The 21,616-nt window shown below is 41.5% G+C and overlaps 1 protein-coding gene across 1 annotated transcript; it reads right to left on the bottom strand.

The window, feature by feature from the left end:
* Positions 1 to 390: 390 nt before the first annotated feature.
* On the bottom strand, positions 391 to 15,958 carry golga7bb (golgin A7 family, member Bb). Its single transcript, XM_068568184.1, has 5 exons — positions 15,867 to 15,958; positions 10,529 to 10,654; positions 9,489 to 9,641; positions 5,485 to 5,586; positions 391 to 4,134 (listed from the first exon to the last, which is right to left on the bottom strand). The coding sequence occupies exons 1-5, from the start codon at positions 15,876 to 15,878 to the stop codon at positions 4,048 to 4,050; spliced, it is 480 nt and encodes a 159-aa protein (XP_068424285.1). The 5' UTR covers positions 15,879 to 15,958; the 3' UTR covers positions 391 to 4,047.
* Between the last annotated feature and the right edge of the window lie 5,658 nt (positions 15,959 to 21,616).

The following is a 21,616-nucleotide window of genomic DNA, read 5'->3' as shown; positions in this document are numbered from 1 at the left end:
TCTTTTGATGGGAAATACAAGTTTCAGCCGACGGAGAGCTTGATCTCATAGACACCCCAAAAATCAAAGTGAAATGATGCAGCAGGCGAGTCCATTTTGCCAAAATTCAATTTCGCAACTGAAAACGCTTTTCAATATCTTGTGTGTCCTCCTCGTGCTTGTATGCGAGTTTACCTTCGAGTCATGACCACCTGCTGAGCCGCCTTCCGGTTTCCTTCTGTGGACATCCAGAGAAGTGTGTGTGCGTGCGTGTGTGTGTGTGTGTGTGTGTGTGTGTGTGTGTGTGTGTGTGTGTGTGAGAGAGAGAGAGATACAGAGTTTTTAAACACCAAGAGATGAACATTGGAAGAAAACCAATAGCCGCCGCCGGTTAAATTAAATAATTGTCTTTCCAACCACTTCATCACACTTTATTCAGCTCTTTGAGGTGAAACTCGTCTCCACAGGCTGTGAATAATACTCATCTTTGAGGATAAAATACACACACAGCATCCATTTCAATAATATGTAAATCAACCAATGTAAACACATATATAGCATCAAGATAAGATATGAATTCCTCTCTCAGCAGCATAACTGAGGGACTTTGTTGATCAGGGATTTTGCTTCATGTCAACTGGCACTCACTTTTTTTAAACACACATCATGCAGCATTTAACAGCAATGCAGTGTGTCTCCCCGAGGACTGAAAGCAGGTACCAAGACTCCACACATCAGCTTTTACATTTTTAGGAAGACATCGTAGTGCACTACGAAAGATCTGTTACTTGTAACAGCATAACATACATACAGTAATGATGACTCCACATGTCTGAACAAAATTGGCTGCACTCTCAAATACAGTACAAGATAAATATCGGTAATGTGGGAATTTACATACAGAAAGGGACTATACATCATCAGTTGGCCCACAACTTTCATATCCCTGCCTCTCCTCTAAACTGTTGGCACAGAGGTTATCGTAATAGTCAGCATAATAAAGGCTCAAGGACCCAGAGATAATCTTCTCTTTGATCATATACGTATATCTCAATGCATCTTTTTTTTTTACAAGAATACATTTAATATCTTAATCTTCACTCACTTGGTTGGCTGCATTAATCACAAAAGTCTTTCCTGAAAGAACAAGCTACATAATGCCTGAAAAACATGGCACAAAGTGCTTCTTTTTCACCTTGGACTTCAAGGATATGGTCAGTTTTTTGCTGTTGTTTATCTACAGTAAATACACTACACACACATCAACAGAGCCATTGAAAGAGTTACTTGTTCCTGTAAACATTCCTTGTGCAATTGTACCTGCTCTTTTAATGCACACATGGCTCTAGTGTCGGACCAACGGTGCCGACCCTAGAGCCGTTGCGTTAGCTAACAATTTGAACATATCCCTGAAGACCTTTCGCCTTTGAATTTGGCACATTTCAGATGTTCCCTCTGAGCATCGTCATCATCACCCCCTTAACCTCCACAATAATAACTGACATTGTTATTATTACTAACGATACCATAAGCTACATTATCACCATTATTTAGGACAACATTAAACATTTTCTTCCTTTTACAGAAGATGCAGCAACGCACAGCTGTACAGACAATATGCTTTAGCTGCACTGTCACATGATGCCCAAATTAGAGAGATTATCAAAACGTTAAAAATGTATTTAGGGCAACAGTGACGATTTAAAAATAAAAAAAAGCATGATGGCATCTCCATCCTTTACACTTCATTAACCCAGCATGGGTAATCATTGACAAGCATGTACGGTGCACTTCTTCACCTGCACCACACACATTGTTTATTTTTCTTTGTACATTGTCCAATGAGCTCCTTTATACGCTAATTGTTGAGTCAGTTTTTAATTAGTCATTATATCAGCTCCAGGTTGGGTATCCATTTCCACTGGGATGAAACATGAAGGCGTCAAAAAGAACAGGAGGCTGAACACAAGCACAACTGAACTCAGGTGCTGTGGTCTTTGTCAGTTCCCCTCAATCATCCAGGTAATACAAAGTTGAGTTGAAATTAAACTATGGCGAGTTGCAAGGCTCTGCTGAGCTAGCTGTGGCTAAAGAAGAGACTAGGGCTACACTCCCAGATGATATAGAGATTAAGTTATGATGAGTTCAAAGAAAAATGAAACTGAAATTAGAAAAAAAGGAGACAGAAACTGTGGGAACAGAATTAAAATATGCAGACACTAAAACAGGGATTTAGCTGTGTGTGTGTGTGTGTGTGTGTGTGTGTGTGTGTGTGTGTGTGTGTGTGTGTGTGTGTGTGTGTGTGTGTTGTCAACTGGCTTCAACATTTTTGCAACATGACGATCATCTTTTGTGCCCTCAGTCTCTGTGTAGCCAGACAGGATGCACTACAGAGAGACACAACGTATGCTCCTCCGGCTACATTGTCTTCCTCTCGAGACATTGTACTCGAGAGGAACCTACAGGGCAGTGCGATAGTGTGAATAAGTAGAATTAGATAAATATATGGTTTTACAAAGGATCTAAAAAAGGATTTTTAATCTACTATCTTTGTCTTTACATTCAGAAAGTTTAGTGATTTTACTTTCAGACGTTCAGAACTTCCTCAGTCTGACCCTAGAGGGAGCTACAACTGTGTTTCACTGACAAAATGACATACAAACTCATGCCTAAATTTCTGATGACACAAAACTGACAAATGACAGACGGCATCGTTGAACTGAGAAAACTCAGCAACATCTTCCTGCATGTCTCAATCCTGTCATGTGCATGTCAAAAGAAACACATCTTCTAGATGGTTATTTTTTGATTAAGGTGTTGATCTATGAGCGTGCTGATTCTCCTACACACACTCATTATTACCGGTCACGCTGGTGACATTCATGAAACAGCTGAAGAGATAACAGCACAAACTATTTATTTTCCCTGAAACCAAATGTGTCAATGTGTTCGGTTCCCGCAGGAGGTGCTCATAGAGGCACATACACAACACACCACATACACAACATACCGGATACATGTACATACTACAAGGGTAACAAGCACTGGCCTAAGGTGCCTGGATTTGCTTGTGATCCAAGTGAGCTAAGACCACAAAGAATATTGTCTGGTTCGGATCCAAATCTGCATCTGCCAGATTCTGTGTACAGGAACACATGGCCACTCGCCACTAGTGTCTGTGTATATACACGTGTGTGTGTGTGTGTGCATGTTGCTAGTGTCTGTATGTATGTATGACAAAACCATGGGCACGGTTTACAGTGTGTGTGTGTGTGTGTGTGTGTGTGTGTGTGTGTGTGTGTGTGTGTGTGTGTGTGTGTGTGTGTGTGTGTTGTGACCTACAGCTGTGATGTGGATCACTAATATCCACCGCTGTGAATGAAAGGATAAATCATCCAAGGTGCTCTCTGTTAGCCGTTTGATATTGAAGCCAAATGCATGTGAACAGAGCAGAGAACTGAGCGGTCCCACAGCGGGTCTAATTTGCCAGCATTCAAAACGGCTTTACCCCAACAACCTGACATAAATGCAATCATTCAGCAAGACCTGAGGACATTTATTCTCCCAGCAGGCTGGGAGTGTTCCTCCCTCCATAATCCAAGGTCGCTGTACAGACCTAAGTCGAGCCTAACAACGCATCAGCAGAGAGACTGAGGGACAGGGACTGCGCAACAATGAAGACAATGAAGCCATACGATGGAGATGCTGTGACTCATGCAAACAACACATGTGATAGAGAGAAAAGGTGAAAAAAGAAATTGGAAGACATTAAATCGTGATTTTTTTGGTTTGGATAGCTGTTGGAGAGTGAATTATATCCCCTTGTGTACATGTGACTGCTCTCTATGTGTAGGTTCTGTTGTGTTTGTGAAAGCCAGCTCCTGTTCTCGAGGTGGTACAAGTTGAGCCCCAGCACGGAGAGAGTGAATGCTGTGAATCACCTCCTCGCCTTTTTGCTGTCTCCTTGTCTTAGAACCTGGTGCTCTCATGTTTCAGCGTGCGGATGTTGGTAAGTGTCCCGCTGCCCCTGTGGTGGTGGTACCCATAAGCCTGGCGCTGCCCCTCCAGTCACCGAGCGCTGCTGCCTGCCGACGACACGCTGCTGCTCGGACTGGAGCTGCCTGAGCCCCGGTCTTCAAACACACTGATCTCCAGCTGAGGACACGGAGAATGTCAAGGAGCATCATGACAGAGAGAGAGAGTCTTACAATGTAGGGTTAAGAAAGTGCTAGCAGATACAGTTCTACAATCCCTGACAGTCGGGATCCTGTCATATCCAAACCCTTTGCTCACTTATAAGCTCAAAGCTCAAGCAGACTACAATCCTAAGAACCAACAAATTGCTGTACTCCTCACACTTCATTTTTCTTCCCAGCGTTGTCATGTTGATCTGAGGGTGTGCAGTTTAAACAACTGAAATGTACTCATGATACTTTCCTACTTGAAGAGATCAGTGACTGGTGTGAATGAGCAAACTATAACAAAAACACACAAGGAAGTCACGGTGTCTGCTGCTGCTCCTTCCCTGCCTCGACGTCACAGATTTCCGCTCAGTCTTGTCTCCAAGGTGCACCGAACACAATTTATTTTTGCTTGAAAAGGTTTGTCAAAGTTGGAGCAGCTCATTATAAGATATAATGTGGTGAAGATATCTCAGTAGCACTCAAACTAGATGCGGATGTCCAATCTCAATGTGCCAAAAAAGTCACAAAGACACATGCTTTTTCGGTTCTTTGGGAGAAAAATGTCTCTGACGAGCTTTCACTAACTGAGAGCGTATTCTATACGGTTGTATTGACTAATATGTGTCGGGAAGAGGTTGGCCCTGTGACCTGAGCTTGTTCTTTGCGCCAGATCGTTTGTGATGGTCTACTGGACACATTCTCTCTCTCTCTCTCTCTCTCTCTCTCTCTCTCTCTCTCTCTCTCTCTCTCTCTCTCTCTCTCTCTCTGCCTTTTAACTACATGAGGAACTCTGCTGGTATCACTCTGGCTGACAAGAAGAGACACAGATCTGGCCTCTTCTAGTTAGAAACATTTGAAAATTTCGTAATAAAGCAACTTGTTTTGGAATTAGAAAACGATGGCCTGAGCAAACAATGCACAACGTCACAAGAGCGTACACACCTTCATCTGCTGTTATATTACATCATCCAGTTTCTTTTCACTTTTTTCGTATCACAGGATATTGGACAGAGCATGCATGAATTCCTCCTGGGAATGACAGTGGGCCATTGAACCGCTCCTCTGCAGCAGCTGGAGTTTAAGTGCCAGATTCAAGGATACCTTGATGGTAAGTTATGAGGAAGAGGTTATATTAAGGTATCTTCCCAGATGTTTCTAGCAGTTTCTGTGGTTGTAACTGGTGGCCTTACACTCATGAAGCCTGGTTTCTGCAGCCATAGCCTAACTATGATTACCTCCTCTCAGTCTTTGATATGCCTTACCGCCCTTCATCCTTCATCTATTTGTTACATACTTAAAGCAGCAGATGAGTGAAGGATACAACCCTCATTCCTCTCTCTGTGGGGTCTGTTAGCAGCAGACCTCTCGGAGCGTAGATCTTCTCATTCTGCTCCTGGATGTAGCTGGATATCTTCTTCAGCACCTGCAGTATAACATTGTTGCCGGGAGGAGTTAGAAAAGGTCAGAGGTACATTTGGAGATAATCCAGATTTAAAAAGAACCATTAGAAGCATAATGAAAACTTAAACATGTAATCCATCAGAAAATAATCTAAAAAGACATTCCAACTGGGGGTCCATTACCTTTAAATTGCTTTACAAAGTGCACTTGATGTTATATGTAATAACTGCACAGCTAAAAGAGGCTAAACAAGGACAAAGCTGCAGGAACTCTAACCTTTTGTGTTGTAGTGGGTGGAAAAAATGAAAAATGGAAGAAATTAGTTAGAAATTTTTCTGCGCATAGTAATCCTACGCCATTCGATATCGACTCTCTCGAGTCATTGCCCATCTTTATTTTTCCTGAACATTATAATCTAAACTCAAAGTAATTCTATTATGCTCTAAGTACGGCAGTTATTTTTATAAATAGTTCCAATCCACTCATGTCAAGCAAAGCTGTATGAATTGAATTACTAAAACTGACGAGCAAGAGCTTTTCTCTTTCTGAAGTTTTCCATTTGGAAGCTTTAGTTCCTAATTCTAAAGATGGCTCTCTCAGGCTAAATGTCATGCCTTGGTAAACTGTCGGGCCAATTTGGAAACAATCTAACATTCCAGGTGGACAGTTTATTTGGACTACATTGGTACTGGAATGAATTCTCAGTTTTGCAAGTGAGTATTGCATAAAATGTGCTAAAAGCTACAAAGCAGCAGCAGAATGAATCTAAGCACAGAGTTCAGGCAATGCCTTAGCACACAAAAGCAAACAAGCATGCATGTATACATCCTCCCACACATTAGCAATGTACTCCAGTTTGACCTGAAAACTAGAAGAGTGTGCAAGCACTGAGATGTTGTCCCAGACTGCTGTCTGATGCCCGGTGATGCTAAAGGAACAGATATTAGCTAAAGTGTCATGATTTGAGCAGCTTATTCAGCCTCAGATATGCTTCTGTGGACACCAACAATGCTGATGTGCCATGCCTCTGCCTGACCATGTCAATCAGCTAAACCACGCTTCACAGGGCCTCGTGTGCACGCAGAGAGCTGTCACCACTAGAAAGGCCATGCAATCTTTAGTCTGTCTCTACTAAAACAACACACATTTGTATCACTTAGAGATTCTACTTTTATATAAGGAGGAGAGGGAGCACGGCTGTTTTAGCTCATTTGTCTATAGTCAGCTTGTTAACTGTTGAGAAATGGGAGCATGGCGAGTCCAGTTAAGCTAGAAACAAAGCAAACATTTGGCCATAGCGGCATCATAAAGTCTGGCTAACTTAGTATTTTTTATTTTTTTTAGACCTGAATGATTGTCTGAGCACTTGTGCCAGACTTCTTCTTAGCAATTCATTGTTAAGATGATCAAAGTTAGAAGCTACAATTATTCTTTGCTGGTTGCTGTATTTAGATGTAACACTTTTGTGTCTGATGCATTAAACATGGCAGATTCACTTCCCCTTTTATAAGTTAACTAAAGGTCAGCGCAGCGCACAGCCCTGAGAGATTAAAACAATAGAGACTGAGCAACACACTGAGCAGCGCTCCTCTGGGATGTCAAAGGCCTGTTACAGCTGCAGGCACAGCTGCTAATATAGTGACCCCTGCTAGTGGAGACTAAACCACAGAAGAATACTTATTTCTGTCTCCCACTGGACAAAGAAGCTGAAGAGCCTTTTCCAATACTGTTATAATCAGGGAGCAAACAAGCCAGAAGAAGCCATTGGAAAGGCATCGGCTTGTGCCATTGAGCTGTTTTATATTGGTCAAGTGTACCTAAGCAGAACACAATCAATATTTATCTTGGAACAATGACTGTATCTCAACAAATACAACACAAACTGTGTCTTTTGTTATAAACTCCATCAAAGAGAAGCATAAGAGACACACAGAGGGTGACCCCATGCACTCTAATGGTGTTATTGTGGTCCAGGGAAAAGTCCAATCCTTTCACTGCGAGCAAGCTCTTAGGGCAGCTCAATCCTCTTCAGCACAACAATATGACAGTTGTACTGCCATGTCTGTGACAGCCCTTCAGTGAAAGGTTTTGTGAGTGTGTGTATATCGCCTTAGAAGCAAAGGTGTCGCAGTCTGTTTCACACACATACCAACGAGTGTTTATTCCTCTGCTACAATGACAGTTGTTTACGTCACCAAGTGCAATATAAAGGGAATCATGTACGTATACGTGTGTCTGAGTGAGTTCCATATGTGCGGGCCCATTCCTGTGAATGACAGAAGAACAAAAAAATAGTAGCCGAAGTGCACAAAGTCTACATTGAGGGAAGCTTCGTGAAAGCTTGTGCGCTCATGTATCTGTTCCGACTTGCTTGGCGCAATCAGTGTCCTTTGATAGGGTGAGATGTAAGCAACGGATCTGCACACTGATCCAGGCTTACTGGTGTGTGGCCTCTTTATCAGCACACACACACACGTACCTACACAAACAGCATCAACTTGGGTGGGTACATTTGATCATCGTCCGTCATCATTCAGCCAAGATGATCAAGTTAAACAAGTAAATAAACAACTCTCTGGTGGGGTTGATAGCATCTGAGGGACTCAATGGAGCGGCACCCAGCTGACAGGGAGATGAAAGGCGCCTCAGACCCGGCCGCTTGTGCATGGCTTCAACACAGCAGCAAGTCCTTTTGGGTTTCTCGGTCAAGCTCCCTGGCAGTACCCCTGTACTGCTTTGATAAAATAAATGCTTACAGAATGCAACCAGACCAGGGAGATGAATGCTGTGGGTGACAGAGATCAGAACATAAAGGCATGCTGGGACTTCCCGCCGCACTAGTTTCATCTAAAAACTCTGGCAGGTACCCACACAGTCACAAGAGGATTAATCAAACACACTGTACGTGTTTGCGATGTGCGTGTTCTTGTTCCATCACAGGTAGTGACAAGCTGCAACACAGCCACACAGAGTTTGAATCACCTGCCTGTTTTCTCAAGATGGACACATGGGCTTGGCTGAAGGGAAATTCATGTCACAGTTTGCGTTTATGCATGCCTTGCCCACCGGCACGCAGGTGTGGGCTTAAGATCAGGTTGTAAATAAGCTGGTGGACGGACAGCTGAGGTGACATTGTGCAAGAGGAAATCAGATCGTATCTTCTGTATTTTGGCTTTGTCGCTTGTGTCAGTGGGTGTAAATAACTATGTGTTCTGACCTCAGAGAGCCATAGTGCATTAGACCACACGCTTGAATTTTTGTGTGTGTCGAGGGAGCTGGCGTCCATAACAATGGGCAGTAAATAAGTCTTGCAAATGGGCAGTGGAGTGTATAATAACCAGCTGCACAGTTCAATAGTGGTTGAACATGAATATTGCCATAACGACGCATGCTAACAGGATCCAGATCCATTTAATTCTCTTGATCTGTTGAATATTTCTGTATTCAAATGATTCAATGTTTAAATATTTGTCATGGCAGCACAGGGGCCCTTGTGTGTGTAGTTTGGATGATCATTTAGGGGCTGCATGGGTTTCTGCTAGGTGTTGCTCACATGAACAGTTGCAAGTTAGGGAAGGATTGGTAAATTTGTGTCTGTGCATGTGAATGCTTGTTTGTCTGACTGACAACATGCCCAGGGTCTTCTCTGCCTCTTTCCCAATGCGAGCTATGAACCCCTGCAACACTCAATACGATATGTGGGTCAGAAAAAGGATTCAAGAATATTTATCGTTTTTCTGTACATCACAAGTCTACTGCAAACAACATTGTTTTCGATCAGGCTTGCTCTGCAAAGTTGTCTTAATAGACTGTGGCCTTTCAAATGATGACGCAGTTTTATATTCAAGTATCTTTCTTAAATAAGACAACACAAAGCAACCATACGAAAAACAAACAGAAATAATTCTACATTTCGATGTTTACCTTCTCGTAGCGTGTCTCCATGCAGAGGAAGACGATATACGCTGTTGCACAAGCCAGACATCCTTCCAGGTACGACTGACCTCCGATCTTTTCGGCCTCCACATAGTAAGAGTTGAGCGTCTTCACCGTCTCCTCGAGCAAAGTTCGCTCAATCTACTTACAAACACAAACAAAGATCCAGGTACAGATATGGAGGCGTGCACACACCATAAGGGCCGCGAGAGTGAAAAGTGTTCTGGCATAGCTGTGGGAGCAAGCTGTTCAGCTATAAAACAGCCTGCCAAACATACCAGCTGCATTCTGCTCAACCCAAAAGCACTCCTACTTTGTCAAACCATTTATTAACACACCTCACTTGAAGACTAAGAAGAAACTTGAGGCTAAAATGGAAAATTACTCATATGTGTGACAGCAATGGGTAGAGGTTTGAGCATCTGACAGAGAATATATTTGATTTAAAGTGTGTATTAATAAAGGTCCTCTGTGTTTCTCTCTGTTTTTGTTTCTTTCTGGCTGTGTGTGTGTGTGGACTGGCTGCATCAGATACTAATTGCAAGACACATCTGCAATGATACCCCTACATGACATAATTTGCAGATTCTAATAAAGTAAGGTAAAAAGAGCAAATAAACAGCACATTTTCTCACAGTTCCCCCAATAGGAGAGTGGAAATAAAAGCATTAGGGCTTCTTTAGCTTCAGCATCTGAGACCCAAACAGAATAGTTTTAATTAACTTGTAGTGCTTACTCATCCTTTTGAGATAGAACTGCAGGTCATGACACACAAGCTTGTATCTATGTGTCGATGGAGAGGAAAGACTGAGGGCATTTACCTACAAGTAACTTAATGCCCTCAATATCCATAATTCATGTGTTCTTTCATCCAGGCTGCACCATGGTAGTAATCATATTACCTACACTGAGCCATCACTCTTCCTGTGTTGGAGTATTTGTGTTGTGTCAGGTGAGTTGGGATTTTGTCGACATATTGCATTTGCCTGGGTGTGTATATGTGAGTGTGCGTTTGTATTTGTGCTCACCCTGTTGTCGAGGTCTGAGGGGAACTTGGTCTGGAAGCGGCAGACGGTTCCCTCGCTGTAGTCTCTCTGTACAAACACCTTTGTGACCAGCGATGCGTTGAGCCTCAGCTCCTGAAGATTATGAAACTGAGCAGTAACACAACAGAGGAAAAGCACACGTTAAATATGTTGTCCAATATACATTTGCATTCATGCATCCGTAGAGCAGCGGGTCTCTTTGATTTAGTGTTTAGATGCAGTGCGATATCCTGTAGTGCTTTCGAGAGTCATTCATGCTTTTATCTCCTCAAGACTCGACTCCTGCGATGCATTTTATTCTCGTATCAGCAGGCAAAACATTCTTAGACTAGGATTGATACAGAACGCTGCTGCCAGGCTTTTAACTCGTACGAAGAGAAATGACCACATCACACCAATCGTTGTTGCCCTTCACTAGTTACCTGGGAGTTCTAGAATTGATTTTAAGATTTGACTGCTCTTTTTAAAAGCCTTGAACAATCTGTCTCTTTCCTAGATCTGTGATCTACTGTTTCCTTGTGAGCCAGACCGCCGTCTGAGCTCTTCGGGCAGGGCCTTGCCTACAGTTCCAAATTCACGACTCCTCACTAAAGGTTTTAAATCTCTTCATAGACTCACTTTTATTGGGTGGCTGATCTTTACATCTGACATATTTTATTGTATTTCTTTATTTGTATTTTGTATATTTGTGTCTCTTATTTGCTTTCAGTTTATTGTAAAGCACTTTGTCACTTTGTTTTCGAATGGTGATGGAAACAGTTATTCTTATTACTGTGGCTTCACACCAGATACAACAGATGAAAGAATCCTGAAGGAAAATTCCAGTCCGACACAAAACTATTTCACTATAAGTTACCAAATATGAATTGCTGGATCTGAGTACACGGTAAGAGAAAGATACTGTTACAGAATCAACAGCAGCGCAGGCGTAGAGAGCACCCTCACTGCATCCCTCCAGCGTCAATACGTTCAGAAATAATGAACACTTGGAAAGACACCCCTTTAAAGCACTTGGTGTTTTTGTGAGTGTTGTGGTTGACACCCGAACAGTTATTCCCCTGAGAAGAATACAGCAGAACGCAAGTGGGCCAGTGTAACTTGCCCCCTGTGGATCTAAATTACTCCCCTCAAGAGGATGGCAATTAGAGCTACAGTAGGAGTGTAAAGGGACGGAGAGAGGGAGGGGGAGAGAAAATATAGTGAGAAACAGAACGAGAGGCCCATTATCATTTGAGAGCTTCTGAATATTAAATAGAAATAACATATTTCCTGTGTTCAACTGTATTTTATTCACATATAATTATATGGACAGTTTGGCTTGCTTCTGCAGTGTTGGTACAATTGAAAGCGAGCAGAGTCTCTGCATGTATGAGCCAGAGAGAGTCATTTCCAAGTAAGAAGGCACAGTACAGTGCCAGCCTTTCATCTCTATACAGGGCATATCACTCACAACCAAGAATAGCCTCCACGCTGCTATTTTTGTCAGCCAAAATCACTTCACAGCCACTCGATCGTTCTGCCTGCCAGAGCTTTTAATATCATTCTTTTCGCCTTCTCCATCTCTTCAACACGGCCCCTCCCCGGCTATCTTTGGACCATTATGATGAACAACAAGTTACTCTTTTAATAGAAGCAACTATCAGCACACAATCAGAAAAAACATTTATTTGAGTTATAGTCAGCTGTCAGAGAGTTAGATTCTTTATAATGGTTCTTTGTTCGTCACTGTGAGTGTGTGTGTGTAGGTGACCATATGTATGAGTGTGTACATGATATCACGGAGGTACGCGTGCAAGCAATACCACAGGGAACAATATTCCAGAGGTCCTGCATTCAAATTATTCTTGAGTAGGTTAAAACTATTTACTTCTATAAGATAGCAATACAAAGTAATCAAGTATCCAAATTAAGTTTGCTACCCGATTTAAACCTCAAATATCCAGTTTTGTTGATTTACATGCTTTCACGATGGTTAAAAAACGTAAAATGGAGGGAAAAAAAGAGGAGAGGAAAGTGAGACAGAAAGGAGGAGTGATTTAAGAAAAGTAGGACGAAAATGAAAGTAGATTAAAAGCATTGTAAGAAAGAAACGACAATATAAGGAAGAAACCAATGAAGGAAAGAGTAATACATAATGTAAGACAAGGACAGAAATAAGGAAAATGCAGTGAAAAGTAGAGGAAAGGTAAGGAGGAAAGGCAAATGAAAAAGTTAAAGGAAGAAAGAGATACAACAACAAGAAAGGCAAAAAGAAGAAAGGATGCCAGTGTTTTAGTTGCTAGCAGTGCAGTTCAGAGGCATCGGAGTGTCACATGATCTGCAGTCAGCTCAGTGGGGCATCACGGTGTGTTTTGGCTTGTTGTTGACCTTCTGACCTCTGTCTTACATCTCTGTGCTACATGTAGCTCACAGCTGAGCAAAGCAAGCAGGAGTCATGTGTCTCTGTGGCAGCCAAACACTAAGTTATTTGCCCAAACATGCAATCCCTGAGGACATCCACTCCTCTGGTTTTACTGAACTTTCGGTCCAGTATTTAAACTGATTGATCGTATGTGGACGCTGTCGGTGAACGTAAAAACTTTTACATCGACAGACTGAGCTTGTGCCCTCTCACAAGTTATTTACAACTGGCAGAGTGCTCAAAGAGTTATTCTGCTTGAATAAACGAGGACTTCATCGACTATTTTGTTTGTCACGTGGTGTTGATGTTACTGGCAGAGCCGTCTTGTCTGTGTCCATTTTAGCCTTTAAGATAAATGTTTTCTGTTGGCAGAGCGCTGATGTTTACGTTCCTGCGTGGGTGATCGGGGTTCAAATCCTGTCTATTACTGTGTCTAAATATAGTGCACAAGCAGACGGCAATGTTAAAATGTCATACTGATCACACAAGACGTTATTAAGAAGTTCTGCATCATGTGGCACTGTCTGACTTCTGCTTTCACCCACACACACTTTACTTTTTCTTGGATTTATGTTGGCACCTTTATAGACATTTTTGAGTTAAAGAGGGGGTAATTATCACCAATTAAGAGACTTATAAACACCCATTGCATCAAGAAAACAACATAGAAACTGATGAACAAAACAGAATAGTTAAACAATTATGCATTTCATATTTTATGAGTCCAAATAGCTTTTGGTTGACCAGAAAGATAACAGGTAAAGAGGCAAACTACCCTACTTCCATTATTAACAGAAGTAACACATGACACATGATGCATTAATGACCCCTCATGACCAAAATAATATATAAAAAAAGAGATACCAGTTTCCTTTGCCATTGCTATTCCGACTCTGACATCCTCCCCTTATGTATTTCCTTCAGCCTGGATCTGTGGGTTTGTGTTGCTCTCATTGCAATGACATGATTCTTGACTGTAGTCACTCCGACTTAAGGTACACATAGCGCCAGCACGGGTGAGTGCTGCCAGTAGGCAACGGTGCAAAGGGCATACGCACGATTACAGCATGCACATTAAATACAGAGTTTCAAAGCCCTTTCAGCATTTTTCTTACTTTCAGTCCTCTCTTTTCATCTCGTCATAGCTAGTTTTCTGCCATTGGGAGTAGAATTTTTCATGTTCGCTGCCAGGCTGGGCTGGCCAGATGTCTATAAATCATTGAATTTTAGACAGCGTTGACAAAACAGTCAAATTTCCATGACATCTACGTGGAAGATCAGTGTCTGTGAGGCCAAAGCTGGAAGAGGAAATCTCTTTTGGATAAAGGTGGAGCATTATTCCAGTGGAGAGCTGAGTCTGTTCCAGTCCTAGAGATGATTACTGTGCCTCGACACATTATTCGTCAACAGTGTAACAATGGAGCCAGGGCTAGCCTACAGACTGAGAGGAGGATCTGGCAGTCGTGGACTTAGTGGATCAAGAGGTCGTTGATGCAGCATAAACAGTCTGCTGTATGAGCTGAGTGTTACTCAGTCACTTAGCGTATTCATTTGCTGACTCGGACAACAAGAAATGTCATCGTTCTAATATAATATGAGATATAATATGAGAGAGAGAAGGAAGAGAGAGATGGAAGAGGATAAAGCGAACTCCATCACTCACAGTAATAAACTGCAGCAGCCTCTTTACATTTAATATGCCATAGTTAATTGATGGGCCGTGGACATTAAGCCTATCCTGGCTGCACACACACATGTATTTTAGTGCATGTGAACTGTATGTTGTGTTTGTGTGCATGCACGCTTGTGTGTGTGATTGATGAAGCTCAGGCAGAGATACTGACACACCACCAAAGGCGATCAGGGCCACTATGTTGTGACTTGCAGGCTCAGAAAAGAAGAAAAAAAAAACACACAATCGTGAATCATGTCCATGCACCTTTAGCTGCAGCAACATCTAAACTCAACCCCTCACCCTCTTATAAATTGGATGCTTTCAGATGTATCCAAATACATATGAATACACACATTTACACTCAGTAAGCTGTCTCCAACTTGCCTTTAGTAAGATTAAATATGAGAACTAAAGCAGCTATGTATTGTGCACTATGGTGACATCACCAAGGACACAAAGAGGGGGAGGAAAAGTGCTGGCCTGAGAGCTACCAGGCATTACTGAGGCTAAAAATACACCAGTAAACATTCTAGGTGCTGTTTGGAGTAGTTGTACTATGTGAAACTACCTAAAAATTACCATTCCAGTCATGGACTTCTCTTCTGGTGCATCTTCGTGCTCATAGTTGCCAATCATGTCGATTGCATTTAACACAAGCAAGAAGAGAGTAGGGAGAGCTGATTCACCATGTGGCTCATTCAAGCTAATTTAAAAGTATGACAGAGGGAGAGACTATCCCTGTCCATGGTGCTGACTGCTCCATCATCATCATTAACATCATCATCACTCTCATTAGGCTCTTAGGCTTTGAGCCTACTCTAGAAATTCTCTATATTAAAGACATTGCTTTTGTTTCTAACTAGAACATGCATGAAAAAGCACTAGTACAAGAGAAAAAAGAAGAGAAAAAACCTCTGAGGAGGTCTGCCTGTAATTACAGAGATCATAAAGTGAGATGAAAGTAAGTGAAATTGAAGCTCAAGGATAAAAACACATTATCACGCGTGAAGATAACGTGCAGCAATTTCTGCGATACGACTTTAAATTCACAATAAGCCAGGTCCAGTCGGCAGATTAATCCTTCACCACACTAAAATACAGAAATGTGAGGCACAACAATCAAGACGTTCAGTTTACAAGACTGCGTTTCTCAACCAAATGAAAAACACGGAGGTGCAGAATATATTTGTTGGCTTTGTTCATACATTTCTAAAAGAAAAAGGCAGCGGAAGAGCTTGATTTACCTCTGTCGCCATATTGCAGTAGGAGGGTGCAGGATCAGTCCCGTGCTGAAAACGACAACCGTTTGCTCGTGCTGTGTGGGACAACGCGACTATCGGGCTTTGGCAGGAAGACTGGAGGCACGAGCGCGCGCACATGTGCGTGACTGAGCACGCACCCTGCGAGTGATATCGCGGGATGGAGAAGGGGGGGGGGGGTGCTAATTATGTAAGAATTTTTATTAATGCACAAACCGAAACTAATTTGCTCTTAGAATCAGTCCTTGAGGTCAGGGTTTCAGAATGCAAGTTAGTAACATCCCATGTAATCACAGTCCATTAGGTGTTGCTTTCTGTGGGATATCAATAATGTCTTTGACTATCAATAATTCAAATAAAGTGCCTTGGTTTCCATTTCTATTTGCAAAAAGTCAGAGCATAAAAACAACTCACATTTAATCACTCAAAGGCAAGAGATTATGGTAACATCCATTAATGTTAAGCTTTGTTTGTGTCTTTTGTGAGCGTAGAATCAAAACAAAGCTCTTTGTTTCTATTACAGCTCTATAAATAGTAGTGCTACGCTGACACCCACGAGATTAATAATATATTACATAATTATTAAGTCACCAGAGAGTGACATCCTGAGTCTCAGGGAAATATCTCTGAAGCATTAATCACTTGTTACTGCCAGCATGCAGTGAAGTTCAAATGTATTCAATTTGAGACAATTTGATAAATTAATGCTGGGCCGCCATCCATTAGTTTACTGCAGCAAACACCCTTTGGTTATGGTGCAAAGTGGTTATGGTGCAAAGTGGCCATGCTGCGGTGACTCATCCGGTAGCCCATATGTTTAATGTACCGTTAGAAAATGCCCATATTAAACATTCATCAGAGCCCACTTGAGTGCTCTATAGTGCCATTTTTTCCACATTCAGGAATAGAAAATTCTTCCGTTTCACAAGCTGTTCAAGGTCTTACTTGGTTTGATTGTTTTACAAGGTTGATTTAAAATTCACAAATATGACTAAAAAGAACGTGACAGACAAGATAAATGCTCACGTTTTTGTGCTCTTGACACTCTCGAGGGCAGGAACACGTTCTAAAGGACTTGGGAGAAAGACAGCAAGTGAAATCCCTTTGATGAGGCTATTTTTGCTGTACAATTCTTATTGTCTTTTACTTGTTTGATGTCATGAATCATAATATGTGCTCAAATTAGCCACTTTCTCTGTCACAACAATGCTTATTCCCCGAGGTATGCTGGAATTACATTTCTGCCAGAGATGCTCGAATACACACGCACAATATAACCACAACGACACGAAAGGATCCAACTGTTGTGAATGGAAACAGAATCCAAAATGAGATGCAAGAGCTTTAACAAAATGAGGATTATGCAGAACTAATTTTATTTGCCAGGATCCCGCTGCTCGCTCCAGATTGCATAAAAAGATGTGTATCTAAGCACACGCTGGCAGAGGTTCCTCTGGGTTCTGTATACTCACATTCACATATTTTAGTATGTATGTGTGTGTATTCCCCATTCTGCATTCTCCTGTGAATTTTCTCCTCAAGGCTTTCAGTCATATACATATACACAGCACACGCAAATAAATCAAAGCTTAAGGAACCGATTCAGCAGATATAACTATATTAGTGCTCAGTATTTGTGCATAATGTGTAGGAAGATAAACTAAAAATATTGAGCAATCATATCATGATGTCATGCTCATGAAATAGAAGAAAACTAAACTATTGGATTGATATTAAACAGTAACCCTAAATGTGTTCCACTAGTGGTGCTACACAATATGTTAAAATAAGTTAAAGTATACTTATGGTTTGACATGGGACACAAACTGGTTTACTGGGTGAAAGTCCTGTGTTTGAACCACCATCCACCCGACATCCTCCACATGCAGACGTTATCACTCTTACTATACCTGACCTCCAGAGCGGTTACACCAGAGTTACTTGAAAGCCTGGTGTTCCTCATCATTTGACGCTATATCTGTTTTTGCACAAGTCAGACAGACTCATATTTCACATGGCCACGAGAGGTCCTTTTCAGGTAAATCTAGTAATTTTATGCATAGGAACACCAATTCTGCTGCTATTTTTTTGGAGCGCAGTTGCAGCACAAAGTGTCAATTATACAGTGAGCCAGCTGAAGACAAGTTGTTCCCTATAGAGTTGATCAGCTCTGGAGGACCTTGCTTTGTGTGAGCATGTCATCATATGACAGGACTGTCAGTATGTTTTTTTTTAGAGGTAATCTCAAAGCAGCTGAATCCGACTACAATTCTTCATTTTGGTGGTGTCCTGTCATCAACTGAAGTCACCAAAAACATGAAGGTTTTACCACTGGGGACCATGGATGTCTGTACCACATACAATCCATCCAACAGTTGTTGAGATATCTCACTCTAAACCAAAGCATTGGACAGACAGACTGACATCGCCACGCTGCTAGCATGCTAAGAGGGAAGTATATTGTAGAAATATCAAGAAGCAGCTGGAATCTGAGGTAAAGCTGTAGGCTTCTGCTGTGTGTGTGGGTGTTCACAGTTGTCAGATATATATATATATATATATATATATATATATATATATATATATATATATATATATATATATATAGCTAGTGTAGCTAGCGTCTCACCTAGAATCTCAGGATTTACGGATGACCATTCCCACAGAGGGTTATGTGCATCTGGTGAGTCAAATGCTGATTATGTTACTGTTTTTTGTTTTTTTTTACATTTGCAGTCATTTTTAAACATAGACAAGCCACAGTGCTGTTGTTGTTGCTGCTGCTGCACTGCATTGGTGCCTCTCCCTGCGTGCTCTCTGCATCAAGCTGCACTGCTGCCGCCGGCGCAGCTGTGCACTTTTTTTTAATATTTGGTTATACATGTTGACTAAAATAGGAAGGATATTGTAGACAGACTGAAGACGATTACTGGCTTGGTACATTCAAACTTGTGCATTCCTATTCATATTGAGAATGTAATGAAAGAAGATGCATGACATCTCATTCTGGTCTTCCAGTGTTTGTCTGAATCTGCACTTCAGCAGAAAATAATAACTTTGCCGCAGACTGAAATTATCATAATGACCCATAGCACTGTACAGTCTCACGCAGACACACTCAGCACACAAATATTGCCTTTTTCGCATTTCATACTTCATGAATATTTATGTCAGCCAAACATTTTTGGTTTCCGCTTCACTCCGAAAACTGCCAGTTTCTATTTGAAGCTTGTGCTGCTAAATGTTGAAGATGGTGATACTGACGCTTCAACGAAAAGGAAAAAAAGAACTGAAGAAAACATTAACTGTGACTGTGGTTTATCTTCTCTCATGTCCTTAAACATGAAGTGTTTTAGAGAGCATTAAGTCAGGGTTTCTGAGTTAGCGTGCTTTTAACTTAACTTTTGATTAAAGACTCATGAAATAAATAGGAATTGTCGCAATACATTTTTTTCTCTATTTGAGGACTTGTGTTTTTGTATGCAGAGAACTTTAATGAATAAATCGACATGTGCTAATAAACATTTGAGTCTATTATGTTCCTGTTCATTGGCAGTTACACTTTTGCTCCAGTACTTTGTGACCATGCAGAACAACAGACTCCAGATATTGAAACGCTTTTCAAGACACAGCTTGGATGACCATGCTCAGAAATGCACGTGATCGTTGACATTCCCCACACTCACAGTGTGTTTGTTTGTGCGTTTGATTGTCGTCATGAAACGATTGTCTTTGTGTGTGACTGTGCCGTCCTGGAACGTTGACCTTTCCCTCTTCTTGACAATCGAATCCGAGCTAAAAAAGTTTGCAGCAGATTGTATTTCCTGGGAGGTTTGCAGACTGTCCTAATGATCCTCTGCTGGCAAGATTTCAGCGCTGGAACAGTTTTGTTTATATAGTACAGCTGGTATGTGTCTTACACTGTCATCAGATTCTTCTTTTGCATGTACATGCTACCTGAATGAAGGAGTGATGCATGAGATTTGTGTTCATGCATACCGTGTTTTCTATCTCCAAGTCGTCTGGGCAGTGTGCCACAGCAAACACTTTTCTCCTATTGACTTAACCACAAGTTGAGAATCTCTCTCACACACAAATACACTGATACTGTCAGAGGAGCATATTGAAAGATATCTTGTTCTCTTCCAACGCGACAGGAAATGAGAACTCTCGAACCAAAAAATATATTAACTTTTTCTTCTTCTTTAAAAGCAAATAAACATCTCCTCAAATGCACTTCCAACATTTTGGATACCAAAGTTGAACTAAAAAGGACTCCACAAATCATCAGCGGGTCTGTCTGCCACATATCCTGCATCTTTAAGTACAGGCTGGATTCTTTGGGGTCTGTTTGTGGACTGTACATACAAGTGAAGCATTTGAGTGCTAGTTTGAGTAAAAACAGGGAAGAGTTGGCTGCAGGCAGGCGAAGGCAGAGAGATGAAGAGCTCTGTACGTCCCATATTATGTCTCACATGGGCCGGGACACAATTAGAACTGATGAAAAATGTCCTCTACGTATTAATCCACACATTATTTTTAAACTGCTCTCCAAAAACAAATGGAAACAAATGAAAATCAGTCACTCTCTTGAAAGAAAGGGACAATCCCCAGTGAACTGTGCACTAATCCAGCAGTATAGAAGTATGTATTAATTCCAAGCAGGCTGAAAATGCATTACAATGCAATTGAATAGGACAGCTGGAATGACAGAGTTACGCCCCAGAGGCAAAACAGATCTTCCTCTAATACATTTCAGATCAAGGGAGAGACATCAACAGGACTGAGTTCCTCTGGGCTAGCACAGGCATTGGTTGAAAAGGATTGAAAAGGTGGGAGTGGGAGAGGGAAGAGAGATAAAAAACAGAACTGAGGAAAGACAGAGAGGATGTGATTCGTGTGCACGTAATCCCTTGTGAGCAACAATATTGTTAATTTAGCGGTGAAGAGGATAATAGCGAACAACAAATGAAATTCCCCCGCTTGTTTGACTACAAAAGAAACTGGCGTTATGCAAATTTTGTAATACTTTTTTTTTTTTACAAACATAACAAAAGGTATTATTCTTGTTGCACATTGCACCAGGAAGGTATTATTTATAAGCTTGGCATTGTCTCATTAATAATGACAAATAACAAGCACAGTTTATGATTATCTTTTGATAGACAATATGAAACTGCCACTCGTTGAGTTATTATTCAATCACACTACAGAGACAGCTCACTGGCTCATCACTGTCTTACTGAATAATACTTTCCTCACTGTACGTTGTGGTGACAACTGTGATCCTTCAGTTTATCAACTGCCTGAGGGAAAGGGATGAGAGAAATGCAAAGAGCCATCAGATTCCCACCGAGATGGTTCATATGCACACAGCTGCGCTGCCATATAAGAGACACATTCTGTTAAAGGGACACACAAAGAGAATAGTCGCCCCTCCCCGCATGTCACAATGTTAATGCAAGTCTTGGCTCATCATTATTCAGTGTTTATCCGGATGTTAAACCATGAAGCTGGATCTGTAGGTATGCTTACAGTAGAGTGAAAATCAACAGGTCTTGCTCTCTCACTACGGGTACCAATTCGATGATGACCTCGCTGCAGCTGCAGAGATGATGAGACTTTACTGTTCTGTTCAGAGACAGCTCTTTAAAATGATCGACAGGTACGTCAGCTCCTGTAGGACACATGTGGAAAGACTTTTACGGCAGAAAAATGATCTCATTCCCGTCACA

The sequence above is a fragment of the Clinocottus analis genome, unplaced genomic scaffold, assembly GCF_023055335.1.
Source record: "Clinocottus analis isolate CAN_PGR_092001 unplaced genomic scaffold, fCliAna1.0.p SCAF_8, whole genome shotgun sequence".
Classification (NCBI taxonomy): domain Eukaryota; kingdom Metazoa; phylum Chordata; class Actinopteri; order Perciformes; family Cottidae; genus Clinocottus; species Clinocottus analis.
This window is presented reverse-complemented; position numbering and strand designations above follow the sequence as displayed.

Excerpts from the sequence above, each read along its gene's own strand:
- golga7bb (XM_068568184.1), bottom strand. Across the intron at positions 9,642-10,528 it reads CCTCAGACCTCGACAACAGG|ATTGAGCGAACTTTGCTCGA; the intron begins GTGAGCACAAAT and ends GTTTGTAAGTAG. Across the intron at positions 5,587-9,488 it reads TGGAGACACGCTACGAGAAG|GTGCTGAAGAAGATATCCAG; the intron begins GTAAACATCGAA and ends GTTATACTGCAG.